Below are 14,522 nucleotides of genomic sequence, written 5' to 3'. Positions count from 1 at the left end.
GATATCAAATTACAGTGGAGAGTGCTATTTTGGAAAATAGGTATAGATAGGTGTTGAGTGGATTGCTCTGAAGGCTGGTCATAATACTCTAAGTCTTTTCACTCAGTTAACTTTTTCACTAGATTATTAGGATCTTTACAGCATCAGAGTATACCCCACAACTGGTAAAGTTTGCTTTGCTAACAGTAATCCAGATCTGCTGTCACAGAAAAGCCACAGTCATATTAGTCCAAAGTTCAAGAAGTTCACATGTAAAAATTGCTTGTATAGTTTTGTAAAATAAATTAATGCAAATTGGAATCTTGGAGATGTTATTTTTTTATGTGCACCTGTGAAATACCATTCTGATTTTAAATTTATTGCCTCTGAACTGTGTCACATGTTAGATGAAGGAGAGATTTAGACATGGTTGGTGCAGTTGTAAATTAATGGGTCATGCAATCTCTGTGACTACAGGTTAGTCATGCCCATTAATTTTCCTTCCAAATTTCATCTTTTAATGCAGGAAATATGGTTTGAATTCGCATTTTGTTTGTATCTAGTAGCACTTAATCCTCTAGATTAAGTTTTTGGGGATTTTGTTGGGGTTTTTTGTTTCCTTTTTTATATGGTTTGCTATGTAATTAGTGTTTTTAAAGGCAAAACTTCTTCATTACACCTACCGGTTTCTCCTCTGGGTTGGCAGCATTGTAAATTATTAAATAGAATTACAGACAGTGTCATGATAAGTTTTAATGTGACAATGAAGTGAGAGCATTGATCTTATGTAATTTGAGTCAGAAAAATCTGAACAGGTAAACTATTTGTAATTTCTTACAGCTGAATAGGAACATAAGTAATATTAGTAACAGAAAAAAGGCCATCTGGTCCAGCTTGCCTGAGTTTGTTTGCCTGGTTGATCATAATCTCAACCACCTGCTTTTCCACTGAGCTCTACTTCACCAGCTCTATCTAATTCCAGAAACAAATGTATCTGTCTCTTGTACACCTTTATAAATCTTTCCTTATAACTTTGAATATTCAGACCTTATGTGGTCTTATGGCACAGAAGATCCACAGGGTCTCAGAAGAGATCAGAGCTGGTAGGTTCTATATGCTCAGTAAATGCACAGAAAGAAGTGCTCCTGATCTAAGGGTTTGAATCTAGTTTCAGAGGAAGTATGTAGATGATTAGAAGCCTATTGTAATAGAATTAGATTAACATCTATGTGGTGATATGATTGCCCTAGCCAGTTGCAAAATGCAGATGTTTGTTTTGCTTTTAGATTTGGAAACAGACACCTGTACTATTTATAATCTGTACTGATGTTATGCCAAAACATTTATTATTATTAGAGCCAAATTTTATCAAGACCATACTGTCTTTCTTGCAGTGTTGGTGGGAGAATAAGAAGAGTATTTAGTACTCTTAAACTACAGATCTTTTTTGGCTAGTAGCAGAAGAAGTAAACAAAAGGACTGTGAAGTAAAATTTTCTTTGTATAAACTGATGAACAAAAAAATGTTTTATTCTGACCATGTCTTTCAATTCCCACTTGCTTTGTCAGACATGCTTCTTCTCTGTGGCAGTGGTTAAATAATTGGGAACATTACTGAAGTGGGATTAAAATTATTTAAACAATCACTTAAAATTTTGATCTGTTTCTGAAAGATCATGTCTATTTTTATATTCTTCAAGCTCCTTATAAACATATGTGAATTTACTGTTTTGATGTAATTTCAGCAGCTGTCTCTAAGTTAGGTTTGCTTGTGTTTCTATGATACCCCCCTACTGCCTTTTTTCTTAAATTCTTCTTTTCCCTCACTTTTCTCTGCCTGGAGGTGAAATAAAGAAGGTTCCTGTTCTATAGCCACTGTCTTAGATGTTGTGTTATTGGAACCTGCCAGTTTTACTCATTTGATTATCTATGTCCTGATTCCCTAGTGTAAGCTCCTAGCAATACCTCTGGAGTTTTGGCTAAAGAATATTCTTAGTCTGGACTGGCAGAGCTGTGCTCTGCTTCCCTCTGGCCACTGTTTTGCTGTCACTGAGTGTCTCTTGGCTGGGAAGTTGAAAAAAAAATTGCTGGGATCTTCCATCAAAGACTAATTTTGTGGTGAGATGAACACAGGGTAGTCCTTTAATTTAAAAGGTTTGAAAGCTCACATGCTATAGAGATAATGGATACTGGAGTGCATATAAAATATCCTATGAAATTATACATAAATGCATACTGTTCAGTATGTCTTAACACACTGTAAAACTTTGTACTTACAAGTATGTTTTCCATAAAAAAATCAACACTTTTCACATGAAGATTCTGTTTCCCTCTCCTCCCCTGCTAATAGTAGGTGGAGATTGGCTGTGGAGTAATAGGACTTTTTTGGTAGACTAGAGTTAGTTTGGCTCGACAGCACACTTGTTTTGGGTCAGTTCTTTGGTCTAGTAAAGGATTTTAACCAGAGATCTCAAAGCAGCAAAAGACCCTTCTGTTTTTATATTGAAAATTAAATACACTACCCTTGCCAGATAATAATCACACTATATAGAGTAGAGGAGCCTATTTTTCTTAGGCAGATCTGTTTCCTATATACAACTTCAGTAGTTGAGGTAAGCCTGCAGTCTAGTATCCTGCACTTCATAGCTTTAGTGCTGGCTTTTGTGTGATTGGAAAGTACAAAGTACGACAGTTGCATCCTGCATTGAGCTTTCAGTCTTAGCTTGTTCTATAGCTTAGAGCAAACAGATAAAGGATAAAAAATGAATGAATTTACAGTGGGATGTGTACAAATGTCATAGTTAATCAGCTAAAAATCTTTTTTTTTTCCATACTTGCTATTTTCTGTCTCTGAAATCCTTTTCTTTCTGTTAGCTCTGGTACTAATTATCCAGCCACTAGCTGTTGGCCTTCAAAGTCAGAAAATGCAACATCATTCAGGAGACATGTGGCTGCCAAACCCAGTGAACATGTAGGAGTAGTGCCTTTACAGGTCAAGTGCTAGAGCTGCTCTTTGACAAATCAGTCTGAATTAGCATCATAGGAGTCTGTTGGTATTCCTGCTCCCTCCCACCTCTGGCTTCATCTGTTAGTGGTTGGTGTTGCCAGCCATTGTTTTCCACTCCCAGACCTGCAATCTGTTTCAGTGCTTGCTGGTAGTGCAGGAGCACTTTCAGCTCTCCAAACTTATTACCAGAACTTACAGCACACATTGAAATGGACCCCATACCTGAAACTCTACTGCACGTGGTTTCACCTGTCTTCTGCTAGTAATCATTTGTCAATATTTTGGGGAAAGAGGAAATGTACAATAAAGTTACTCTTCTGACTGCTATTTGGATACTGATACTCCTGATATTTGGAGTTAAGAGCACAAGTAGCAAGGGGCACCCAGTAAAAGGCTTTCTTAAAGGCTGTTTCATGCTTTTTGGTTAAATGTGAGCATGCTGCCAGTGCCTGTATCCCTGTGGATGGCTCCAATGTTAAGACCTTTTTGTGTAGTCCTAATTTAGGCTCATGTGTGTTCCCTGCTGAAGAGACAGGACAGGGAGTGATGGGAGACAAAACCTTGAAGACAACATTCTGGTGGTAGAGGCATCCTCTAGATAATCCCAGCTGACACACTTAGGGGTGCACTCTACCAAGTAGATCCCAGCTTGATGGAGTATGAAGGCAAATTTGTACCTTTCTTCATCACATTTAAATTGAGGCTGCCTGCTTTGACAATTAACTGTGTTCTGCTCTCTTTATCTAATCTATTTAAATGGATTCCACGTCCTTCTTGTTAGAATGATAAATGAAAAAGGCTATTTAAGTCTTAGCATGCTTAATAGTGTCCAGAGCATCCATTACAGATGCAGCCATAGGTAATTACTTGATGGACACAGAGGATCTGTGGTCAACTATATGCTCTTAGGAAAGGGAGCATAAAATAAGTTCTGACAACACTGGTCCAAATGTAGTTTGTGGAAGGACAGGTCTCTTAGCACACATCACATATGCTATAAATTAAGTGGATAAATTTCCAAATACAATGGAACTACCACTGTTTAATAAGCACAAGGCTTTCCCAATATGTCTGTAAATTTCTGTATAATTTTTAGCAAATCTAGTCTGCATTTCCACACATCTGTCATTCAGGAACTTAGCTGAAGAAGTAATTTAAAACACTTTGGAAGAGATTGGAAGAGAAAATTGGATAGCCAATTCCTCTTTTATACCAGAATAAATTGACTTACCAGTGTTGATTCTTACTGTATCTAGTTGGAAAAATTGACCAACCAAATAAATGAATACAGGAATTCAGCCTAAAAGGTAAAGGATACATGAAGGGGCCATGGATATTTCCTTTGGAAAAGTATGTTTATGTTTATGCTTTTAGGTTGGAAGACTTGAAATCATTCCAGTTCATACTTTTTCTTTTTTTTTTTTTCTTTTTTTTTCACCCTTGAGTGTATATTTCCCTAGCATTTTTTGAATATGTTGTTCTGGGGGGCAAAAAAGGTAAGATTAATGTGTCTCAGTTACTATCAGTTATTGTTTTCTTCCTAATATCCTCCAGCTTTATGTTGCTTTAATGTATGCACATTCAGATTTTTGAATGTTGTGGGAAAAGGTTTCACTGGTATCCATTCTTGCCATTAAAGTGCTTCCCTTCTGAATATTGCCTGCCAAAGTATGTGGTATCCTGCAGAGCAAGAGGATGAGGACATAGATTGCAATGAAGCTGAACAGTTTGCACTTCCTAACAGTGACACCAGACATCAATCTTTTGTAAAGACAGCCCAGAATACAGGAGGAGAACTCTCAACCTCACTCCCCCACACAAAAAAACAAAAGGAGAATTATCTCTTTTTTTTCCCCCATTTCATTTCAGCAATTTCCTTCTAAGATCCTCCAAGATGAATATGTTCTCAAATTTCATAAGCTGACATTTCAGTGGCTGAGACTCTTTTGGGGAAAGAAAAAAAAAAAAAGGAAAGACTTGAAGTAAAACTTGGGGTTTAGATTTTTTAAAGTAATTTCTTTTTTTCCTTTTAAAATTTTATTTAATTTAGTCTCAGTTCTCTTTTTATCATCAGGCTAATGAATACAGTGCTAATTTTGTCACAGTTAATGCACTTCCCACGTTTATGCCACAGTTTGACCCCAGTATTCAGTAGCACTAAGTTACACAGGTTGTCAAATGCTCAGAACTAAAGACTGCCAGTGCTGTCATTGGCCATACTGGGAGAAGCTTAAGTCAAGTCTGCAGCTTGTATAAAGTGGCACAGACCTATAGAAGTCATTTTGAAACAGCTGCTGTTTTATTTTAAAATAAAACCTGTAACACAGAAATTTGTTACAGGTTTTATTTTAATGCATAAATGTAATTCCACAACACGATGATTTAGAGTTGTGAAATTCATGAGCCATATTCTCCTCTTGGTAGTAAAAAAGGAGCAGAAAGCAAAGTGCTACAAAAAGTTTCTACATCAGTGAATTTCAGAAGTTAAAATATGGTGTGTCACTCAGTCAGGAGGCTGTGAGGTGTAAGGTGGATAAACCTTGTTATAACCAGGAGAAACCCTCGCTGAATAAAGGGTATTTGAAAAAAATTGAGGCCAGTATTTGTGGAAAATGCTTGATAGGGCTTGGGACCAGGTTCTCAAAGAGGATTTTATGCTATAATCTGGTTATCCTTGAAAGTGCCATGGCACCATTTTATTCTTTTTTTCAAAACAAATCAGAGCTGTTTTAACACTTTTACACATAAAGAATCTGTTATGAGATCCTTAACAACTGAAAAACAGAATACCTGAATCAAGCTTTATACACATGTGAAAGAGACAAGTGAAAGTGCAACAGGTACTGCTGTCATGGTTCCTGATGGTGTAGAGACTCCTATCTTTGTTACAGAGATTGTACAGAGCTCAGGGAAACAAAGCTTTGACCAGCTGCAGAGCTGCTCCAGACAACTAGAGCACTTGAAAATTGGCTTCAGGAAGGTGTGAGAAACAGGCAAGTTGTTATAGCAGAATTTTTGTGAGACTTACTGTGGACTGAAAGACTTGGCAAACATTCCATTATTTTCAGAGTAAACTTATATACACAGTACTGAAGCGTAATCTCTATTGTATTTTTCTTAATTTTTTTAATGTTTCCTGTTTTTCTTTGTGGAAATGTCCAAATCCAACAATTGCATGCTAAAATTGCTTTGGATCCTTTATCTTCTCAGTATCTTTTCACACAAAGGAATGTGTGTTCATTTTCTGTTAGAATTATGAGTGAAGTCAGAGATTGAGTCACTGTTATTTATCTCTGAATCTTACCTGACAGCCTTTATCCCTTTGTAGCTTTCCATGGTGTATGTAGAAACAGACTGTTCAGTTTCTGGAAACTGTATGAAAAGCTCACAGGCCTTGGGTTAACACTGTCCTAATGTAATAACTGAGATTCTTACTCTGATTTACATGGATATAACTATGGTGCAAGAAATTTGACTCATGCTGCTTAGTTTCCAAGAGAACTGCTCCTGCTTGTTTCAAGAGACTGAATCTTTGGGTGTGCTGTGGCTTTTTCTAGCCTTCCTGTTGATGTCCCATGCTTATGAGGACGCCAGGAAATAACATAAGGCACGTATGGGTTGAGAGGACCATTATTTTTGACCTGGCCAGCCTCTGCTTTCCTAACCACATGATCTTTTAAATATTTTACAGATTCAGAAGCGTATCTGGGTATAATTCACAGTCCCTTGGATTCTTGCTAGAAGGGGATAGGATCTGGCCTGTTGTTTATTCTGGGTAGCATGTGTAATACTTTGGCTTATCTTGATTCTTCCCACGTTTCCCCAGACCATTCTGCATCTTAAGTTTTGCAGATCTTATTGTGGACTTTTTTGTGTGGGAGCAGATTTGTGTTTTCAACTAGTATGGCAGCAGATCAAGCAGGAAGTTTTGGCTTGTGCATACATTCTGGAGGCAGGTTTTGTGGAAGGTTGCTCGAATTTTTGGCTTACAAACCATGGGAGTATATACCATGTATTACTTGATTACAAGTTAGCCCACTCACTAAATACTTTGCTGACCACATGGAGTAACATAAGAAGAAGGCTGAAAAACAGATAATCCTGACTAAAGCTCAGAAAGAGCACATCTCACATCCCCAAAGGATCAGATGCTGAACACCAAATGGAATTTACTAATTAAACTGTTGGATTGTGATTGTATAAACCACAGGGTGTCACAGGGTAGCATAATTTTCTTTTGATACTGGCTTTGTGACAGGCTGTGTGATTGCCTGTCCTGGCATTACCTGGGTAGAACAATGTGCATTTCATTGCAAAATGATGAAGGAGGACTAGGTAATACTGAAGCTGAAAAAATGCTTTTGAGTTGTTCCCCCTTGTCCTGACACACCAGCTTCATGAGCAATGGCTGATATTTTATACAGTGGTGGAACTCCTACTTTCTAATGGCTGAGAACTGGTCTGGGTCAAGAACATGCACAGATAGGTGCTTCTCAAGAAAAATGAGAAAAAGAGAAAGGTTAAGAAAATTGTTTGAAGGTCTATAGTAAATTAAATCTAGTTCACCACTTGAACTCAGATCTCCTTACAGCCAGTCTTTGGTTTACAAATGTGATTATCTTGAGAATAAAAAGTGCTGAAACTCACAAGGCAAAGGCCAAAATTTAAGAGCGTGTCTTATTAAAAAAAAAAAAAAAAACACCAACAAAAAACAAAAAACCAAAACACACACAAAAAAGTGTACATTTCCCTGTATACATGTTTCCTGGTGTGTGGTATATAACAGAGCCTTCCAGATAAATTCCTTGGATCTAGTTTTGTTCTCATTAAACCCGCACAGCTCTGTGCTAACACTAACGTAACCAAGGAAAGAATTTTTCCTATAAGAATTATATTTCTAATAAGCAGGAAGCAGAGCTTTTTGGCAAAATCAGTTATCCTGCCACTCTGCCTGAAGAATACTAAAACAAAAAACATAAAGCAAAATTGGCTCAGAAGAGTCACAAAATAAGGGCTATGCCATAACAGACTGAACAGAAGAGTTCCACCACAGTTCATATCTACTTCTGTTGTGGAGATGATAGCTAATCTGTTAGATTCTGGTTTTATGTGAGGTGGATCCCAAACAGGTCCTAAAATACAGGCTTTTTGGCAACTTTCATTAAAATAAATCCAGTAATTGTCCTTTCCAGTAACAAAATTTAAGTGGTACTGTATTGCAGGGGTTGCTTGTCCAATGCAAGTGTAGAATCAAAGAGGGAATAAGATTCTGTGAAAAAGCTCTGCATGAGAAAGGATTTATTCAAATTCTTAAAAAGCAGCAATAGTACACTAAATTGGGAAGAGCTGTTGACTCCCTTCAAGGCAGAGGCCCTGCAGAGGTATCTTGCCAAATTAAAGGTCTGGATGATCACCAGTTACAGAAGTTTAACAAAGACAAGTACTGAATTCTATACCTGGACCAGAACAGCCCTGGATGTACAGACAGACTGGGGAATGAGAAGCTGGAGAGCAGGGCCAAGCAAAGAGACCTGGGGGTCCTGGTTGATGTCAGGTTGAGCCAGCAGTGCCCTGGCAGCCAGGAGGGCCAACCCTGTCCTGGGGGGCATCAGGCACAGCATGGCCAGCCAGGCAGGGGCGGGGATTGTCCTGCTCTGCTCTGAGCTGGGGTGGCCTCACCTCAAGTTCTGGGGGTAGTTTTGGGTACCACAGTATAAAAAAGACATTGAACTGTTAGAGAGTGTCCAAAGGAGGGCAACAAAGATGGTGAAGGGCCTTGAGGGGAAGACGTATGACGAGCAGCTGAGGGCAGTTGGTCTGTTCAGCCTGGGGAAGAGGTGACTGAGAGGAGACCTCACTGCAGTTATAACTTCCTGTGAGGGGAAATGGAGAAGCAGACACCGATCTCCTCTTTTTGGTGAGCAGTCATGAAGCATCAGGGAAGGTTTTGGTTAGATATCAAGAAAAGGTTCTTCTCCCAGAGGGTGGCCAGGCAGTGGAGCAGGCTCCCCAGGAAAGTGGTCAGGGCACCAAGCCGACAGAGTTCAAGAATTGTTTCAGCAATGCTCTCAGACACATGGAGTGATTCTTGGCACTGTCCTGTGCTGGGACAGGAGTTGGACTTGATAATCCTTGTAGGTCCCTTCCGACTCAGCATATTCTATGATTCTATGATTCTACGAACACATCAGTTAGAAGAAGGCAGTAAGGTAGTGAGTAATCAAACAGTTGGGGTTTTTTTGTGAATCAGAAAAGGTAAGAGTTTAGCAAATAAATTATTTAAATGCTATGTATTTTCCTGTCTTTTATCTTTTTAGGTAGGATTGAAATGCATAGAAATGACTGACATTTCTACCTTTCAGGCTGTTTTTCTTTCCTCAGTCATCCTGGGCTTTCTACTAATTCTGACTAGAGAAAAGTAGACCCAGGAGATGATCCCTTTGTGATTGCTTGTAGGTGAACGCAGCACAGAGTATCTACCTCTGAAGCCCTGTGGATTTAGGAACAGCAGATTCCATACTGGTGTCAGCTGGGGCCATGCCATATTCTAAAAGATGGCTAGCATAGCAAAACTGAAGGCTCTGTTTAAATTTAAGTAGATGCTGAAGGGAAACTTTCACCTGTTCTCCTAGCTACAGTCAGTGTTAACTGTGAGGGAAAAGAAACTTCAAGTGACTCATCAGCTGAATTTTTTTCCATATTACTTAAGATCCAGGTATTATAAAGCTTGCATATTTTAATTAAAATTTAATTTCTAATCTTTTATAAAAAGAGACATCAAATCTTTACCATTTCACTGATTCTAAGGATTTCATAAAATGGCTGTTTCCATTGAAATCACTCCTTAAAATGACTGTAGGTTTTTATTGGCATACATGTTTTCTTCTGTTGTCAACCAAAATGTGTTGAGCTATGAAAATTACTTAAAATTACTGGAATTAACAGCAAAAAAAATCTCATTTTGGCACCTCTGTATTAGGTATTCTTCAAGAGGAATCTTATGTGCACAATGAATGTTTCCTACTATTAAAAAAAAAATTCTTCAGAATAAAGATAAAATAAAAATTCTTCAGTAATAAAATATGGCCCAGACATTGGATCTGTCTTAGGGTTTCACAGAACGGAATTTGATTAGTAATGAAAAATTATTTTTAAATAAAAAAATTAGGCCTAAGTCAAATCACTGGTCATCTTACCAATATGATTTTGAAAGTGTGTGAAACATTACATTTTATGAATTAATTAGCAAAGGTATGGAGAAGTACAAAAGAATGATAACATCAATAATCTTTCTTCATTTTGGAAAATCCAGAAAAGAAGATAAATGGGACTGCTGAAAAAAGCCTGGCTTCAGCTTCTTCTTAGCCAGTGCTTTATTGCTGTTACAAGGCTACTAGTAAGTTCCTTCAAAGCCTGTGCTTATCCAGGCCAGTTCCCTCAGCCTCTCATTTTTTTTCTTCTAATAACAGAATCTGTACATTGAACTAATGCTAAAATGAGAAATCTTCATTTTCTTTTGGAATAAATTTTAGGATACAAATCTCTCAGCTGCTTGGAGCCCATCGATTTTAGCAAGTGCAGGTCTGATTCTGAGATGGCGTCAAGGAGGCTTAAAGGGCTAGAATGAAAACTGATGGCCAAATCATACCCTGTCCTTCATTCAGCAGTTTCTGTGTAGCAGCAATCTTCCTTTGTCACCTAGCTACGTGGCATCATTTATTCTGTGTTGGGATTACATGCTGATTCTTTAAATTGTGTGATGGATGGAAATATTAATTGATTCAGTAGATGTTGGTAATAATAGTAGTAATAATAATAGTAATAAATTCAACAATTTAAGTACCAGTTAATTCAAGTACCAATTTTTGGTACTCCAGTACCAAGATGCAGTTGCCCTGTTGTTCCCCAGATGAGAATAGCTCATCATGTCTCCATTAACAGGAAACTGGGGAAAGCCACAACAGGAAAGGAGGCCCTTGCTATCCTGGGTTTTAACTTTTATAACTTACCTCACAGCTACATGAAAAGGAAATGCTACCTTCGTCTTCACTGACAGGTAGTTCTTCATAATAGCAGCAGATGCAGAGCACTTGGATCTCTCTCTTCTGAGACCCAAGTGAGTCTCAGGAACTTAAAACTGGTCCTGCTGTGAGCAGGATGTTGGACTAGAGACCTTTGGTGGTTCTGTCCCACCTGAATTACCCTATGATTCCATGAGGTTCACTCTCCTCAATCAAAGATAGGGGGTTTGTGTATAGTGTATTGAAGTTATCTATTTTTTAAATTGTATTTAACAATCACATTTGAATTATGAAACATCAAAAATTCCATTAGAACACTGTCTCAGTGGCTTCTCCAATTCCATTGCCTATTTTTTTCCTGTGGCTTCACAGCAGGATTTGATAATTTTATAAAATGCAGTAATACTTCCTGTTTTCTGCATGATTTTTTTTAATCTGTGTTGGTATTGGCTCAACCTTCCTTTCTTTATTGGTCATTATGTAATAATACATATGACAAAGTCTGTGTAAAAGAGTCTTTTATAATTTTATCCCCATTCAAATAATTTTTTCATTTTCTTTTAAGAAATGAAAAAGTGAAACCACAATTTTTCTGTAGAGACATACAATTTCATTTCTCTTGTGGGCAGTTGGTGAGCAGTCAGCTTTATTCCATGAAGAATGCTCGGTCTGTTTCTTAGATTTGAGAGATGTCTTTTTGGCATTATAGTTGTAGTATTTTTAATATACTAATGGTTACAGACTGAGTTTTGGGGTGATCTATTTCACCCATTCATAATTATTCTTCTGCTTCAAATAAGTTCTTGATGATCAGTTTCTTCAGATTAATGTTAATACATCTTTTTTTCCAATTGAGTCTGCCTATTTCTCAAAGGAATTTGATGTAGTCTGTGCCATTGGTGTCATCAACAATAGGATTAAGTAGTAGGATTTAATTTACTTACCTATAAAAGAAGTCAGAAATAGCTGTAGCAGTTAAATTACTTGTGGAAGAATTGTTTGTTTATCTCCCCAATATTGCTGTGGTGCATTTTTGAATGATCATTTAAGCTGGCTCACACATCTGAATAACTAACATTTCACCAATATTTGGTTACCTTATTCCATATACTTGTTAGTGTAAGAGGCAGTTTAACTGAAAAATGAATCCTAATAAAACGCCTTTTTAGTAATTCGTTTTGAAAACCATTTGACCTTAACTACAATGAAAGTAGACTGTAAAAATCATCATAGATTCCCTTCCTTGAACTTTTCATAATGTTGAAAAATGACTGAGGGAAAGAAGAAAGATCCAGTTACTGTACCCTGTTTGCACAGCTGTACTTCATTGAGTGGAGGCTTGTGTTACACACATTTTGTGATAGGAAGTAAATGCTTTTAAACCAACTAAGGAGACAGGTCTTTAACCTCCACCTTTTCAGATGCTTTTTTCACTCATTTAGCTTCTGTCGAGGTCTTGAGAAACATTTCAAACACAAATTATTATTGAATACTGAAGCTCACCTAAATAATTCATTTCCTGGTTTGTTTATTAGGCATTGAGATGAGTTTGGTTGGTGTTTTTTGGTGGTTTTTTTTTTTTTTTTGAGAGACATCACCAATTATTGATATAGTGAACACTTGTTCCTTCAGGAACAAATGCATTTAAAGAAGAAAGAATTCTTAGACTCAGTGTTAAGTGTTATTTGATAGTTGAAATTACACATTTATTTCAGCAATTTTAAGTATTTTTAAGGCCTTAGAGATAATTTTAAAATGATTTTGTGATGTTAATTACCAAATTGTCAAAATTGATTAGATTTAAAACTCTCAGTTGCTAGCATGCAAGACTGTTACCTCCTGTTACAAGACTATCTAGTCCCCTAAATGGTAAAGGTACGTTCAGATTCATTAAGAGGATTTTTTTTTACTTACTTTACACTAGAAGTACATGTTAATCACCAGACCTAAACTATTTTATGTAAACTTGGGTGCAAATAATTACAGGACTTTAGAAAGCCATTATAAAATAGTTTTCTGAATGTGATTCTAATGTCTGCCAGAGGCACTTCTCTAATGGCTCCGGTGAAACAAGGTCAGTGGCAATGGGAGTGTGCAGCTGGCAGACAGCCAGTCAACTTTTAATTCCTGTAATCCGCTGAGGCTTTGTGTACAACTTCATCCTTTGAAGTACATGAGACCTTAAATTAAGAATTATGATAAATAGGCATTATTTGGGCTACATTGACTGCATGCTTTTTCCTTTATTCTGTAATTAAGGTAATCCTTATAGCTGATGGCCATGACTATTTCTATTTTAATATCCCACTTCACACTGGCCAGATACAGTGCAGACAGGCTACCCAGGCCTGCACTTGTGTGAGAAAATGCCTTGAAATATAATCAGGGTTTTGAAGTATTCTTCATTTCAGTGCATTAGAGATATCATGCCTTTGAAGGACATGGCTGACACTGATTTTGCCCATATTCCAGCATTTTTTTTTAACTGTAACAATAGAGCCACTGCTCTTCTTTGGCTGTGTCAAGGCTTCCCAGCAAGCATCAGTTTGTTTTTTCCATTTGTCACTAGTGGGCAGGCAGTGGCTGTGTTTTGTGGTCTGTGGCATAAGTGGGTTGAAGATTCACACATTCCAGAAAAATGTAAGCATAAAAGCTGATACCAGTTAAGTTGTTTAAATTTGATGCATACAATTTTTGGAACATTTTTTGTGTCCCCTTCTAGTCTTTAAATATATCCAGTTCAAGCATGAGAGCATCCTCAGTCTTTGTCCCTCTGAATCCCATACAGAGCTCCAACTGACTCATGTTACCAGAAGTAAGATGAGGCTTTCTGGCTGTTTAATTCTCATCTCACACATTCTTCTGCTCTTCCAGCAATGATTTTAATTCCTGCTACAGCCTCTCCTTACTTCAGCATGAAATTTACACTGACTTGTGTGCACTGACAGACATGTAACCCTGCCTACACAAACTCAGCTTTGAGCATTAGGTTTTATTAAATAGCAAAGTGTAAATTGGAGGATTAGTTGCTTCTAGATTAAGAAAAAAAAGGCCTTGGGAAACAAATGTTGCTTCTCTAGCACAAACCTCATTAGAAATTTTGTGTTTTGCAGAGGTTAATATACTGTGGGCTGCACACCAAGTACACCATAGTTCAGAAGATTACAACTTATTCACAGCCTTGAGACAATCTCTACTGCAGAAATACACCTCCTGGGTAAGTTGCACAAGATTTGACAAGCAAGTTAATATCAACAAGTTTTAGTAAAAGTTAAAACATAGCATTTATTTCCCTTCAAAGAAAAACATAATTTTTTAAAGATGCTTGACGCTGAAGGCACAGAAGATGAAACTGAAGAATCTGATAATCATAATTTTAAAATATGTTCACTAATTTGTACAGCAAAAATGAAAATAGCTACAAAAATTAAAGAAGGCTAACTATATAACTCTGCATTTATATTTTCATAACTTTTTGAGTGGAATGGAGAATTTTCATTCAGTTATTCATACATG

At 37.2% G+C, this 14,522-nt stretch overlaps 1 protein-coding gene across 1 annotated transcript in view; it reads left to right on the top strand.

The window, feature by feature from the left end:
• Window positions 1–14,522, top strand: part of AGMO (alkylglycerol monooxygenase) — a 187,130-nt gene that overhangs the window by 62,514 nt on the left and 110,094 nt on the right. Inside the window, exon 4 of the mRNA XM_066565154.1 lies at window positions 14,120–14,223. Coding sequence (XP_066421251.1) covers window positions 14,120–14,223 — 104 coding nt within the window. The remainder of the gene's footprint in view (window positions 1–14,119; window positions 14,224–14,522) is intronic.

This window comes from Molothrus aeneus, chromosome 1 (genome assembly GCF_037042795.1).
Source record: "Molothrus aeneus isolate 106 chromosome 1, BPBGC_Maene_1.0, whole genome shotgun sequence".
Classification (NCBI taxonomy): domain Eukaryota; kingdom Metazoa; phylum Chordata; class Aves; order Passeriformes; family Icteridae; genus Molothrus; species Molothrus aeneus.
The sequence above is the reverse complement of the archived record's forward strand: the minus strand, read 5'-3'. Positions and strand labels throughout refer to the sequence as shown.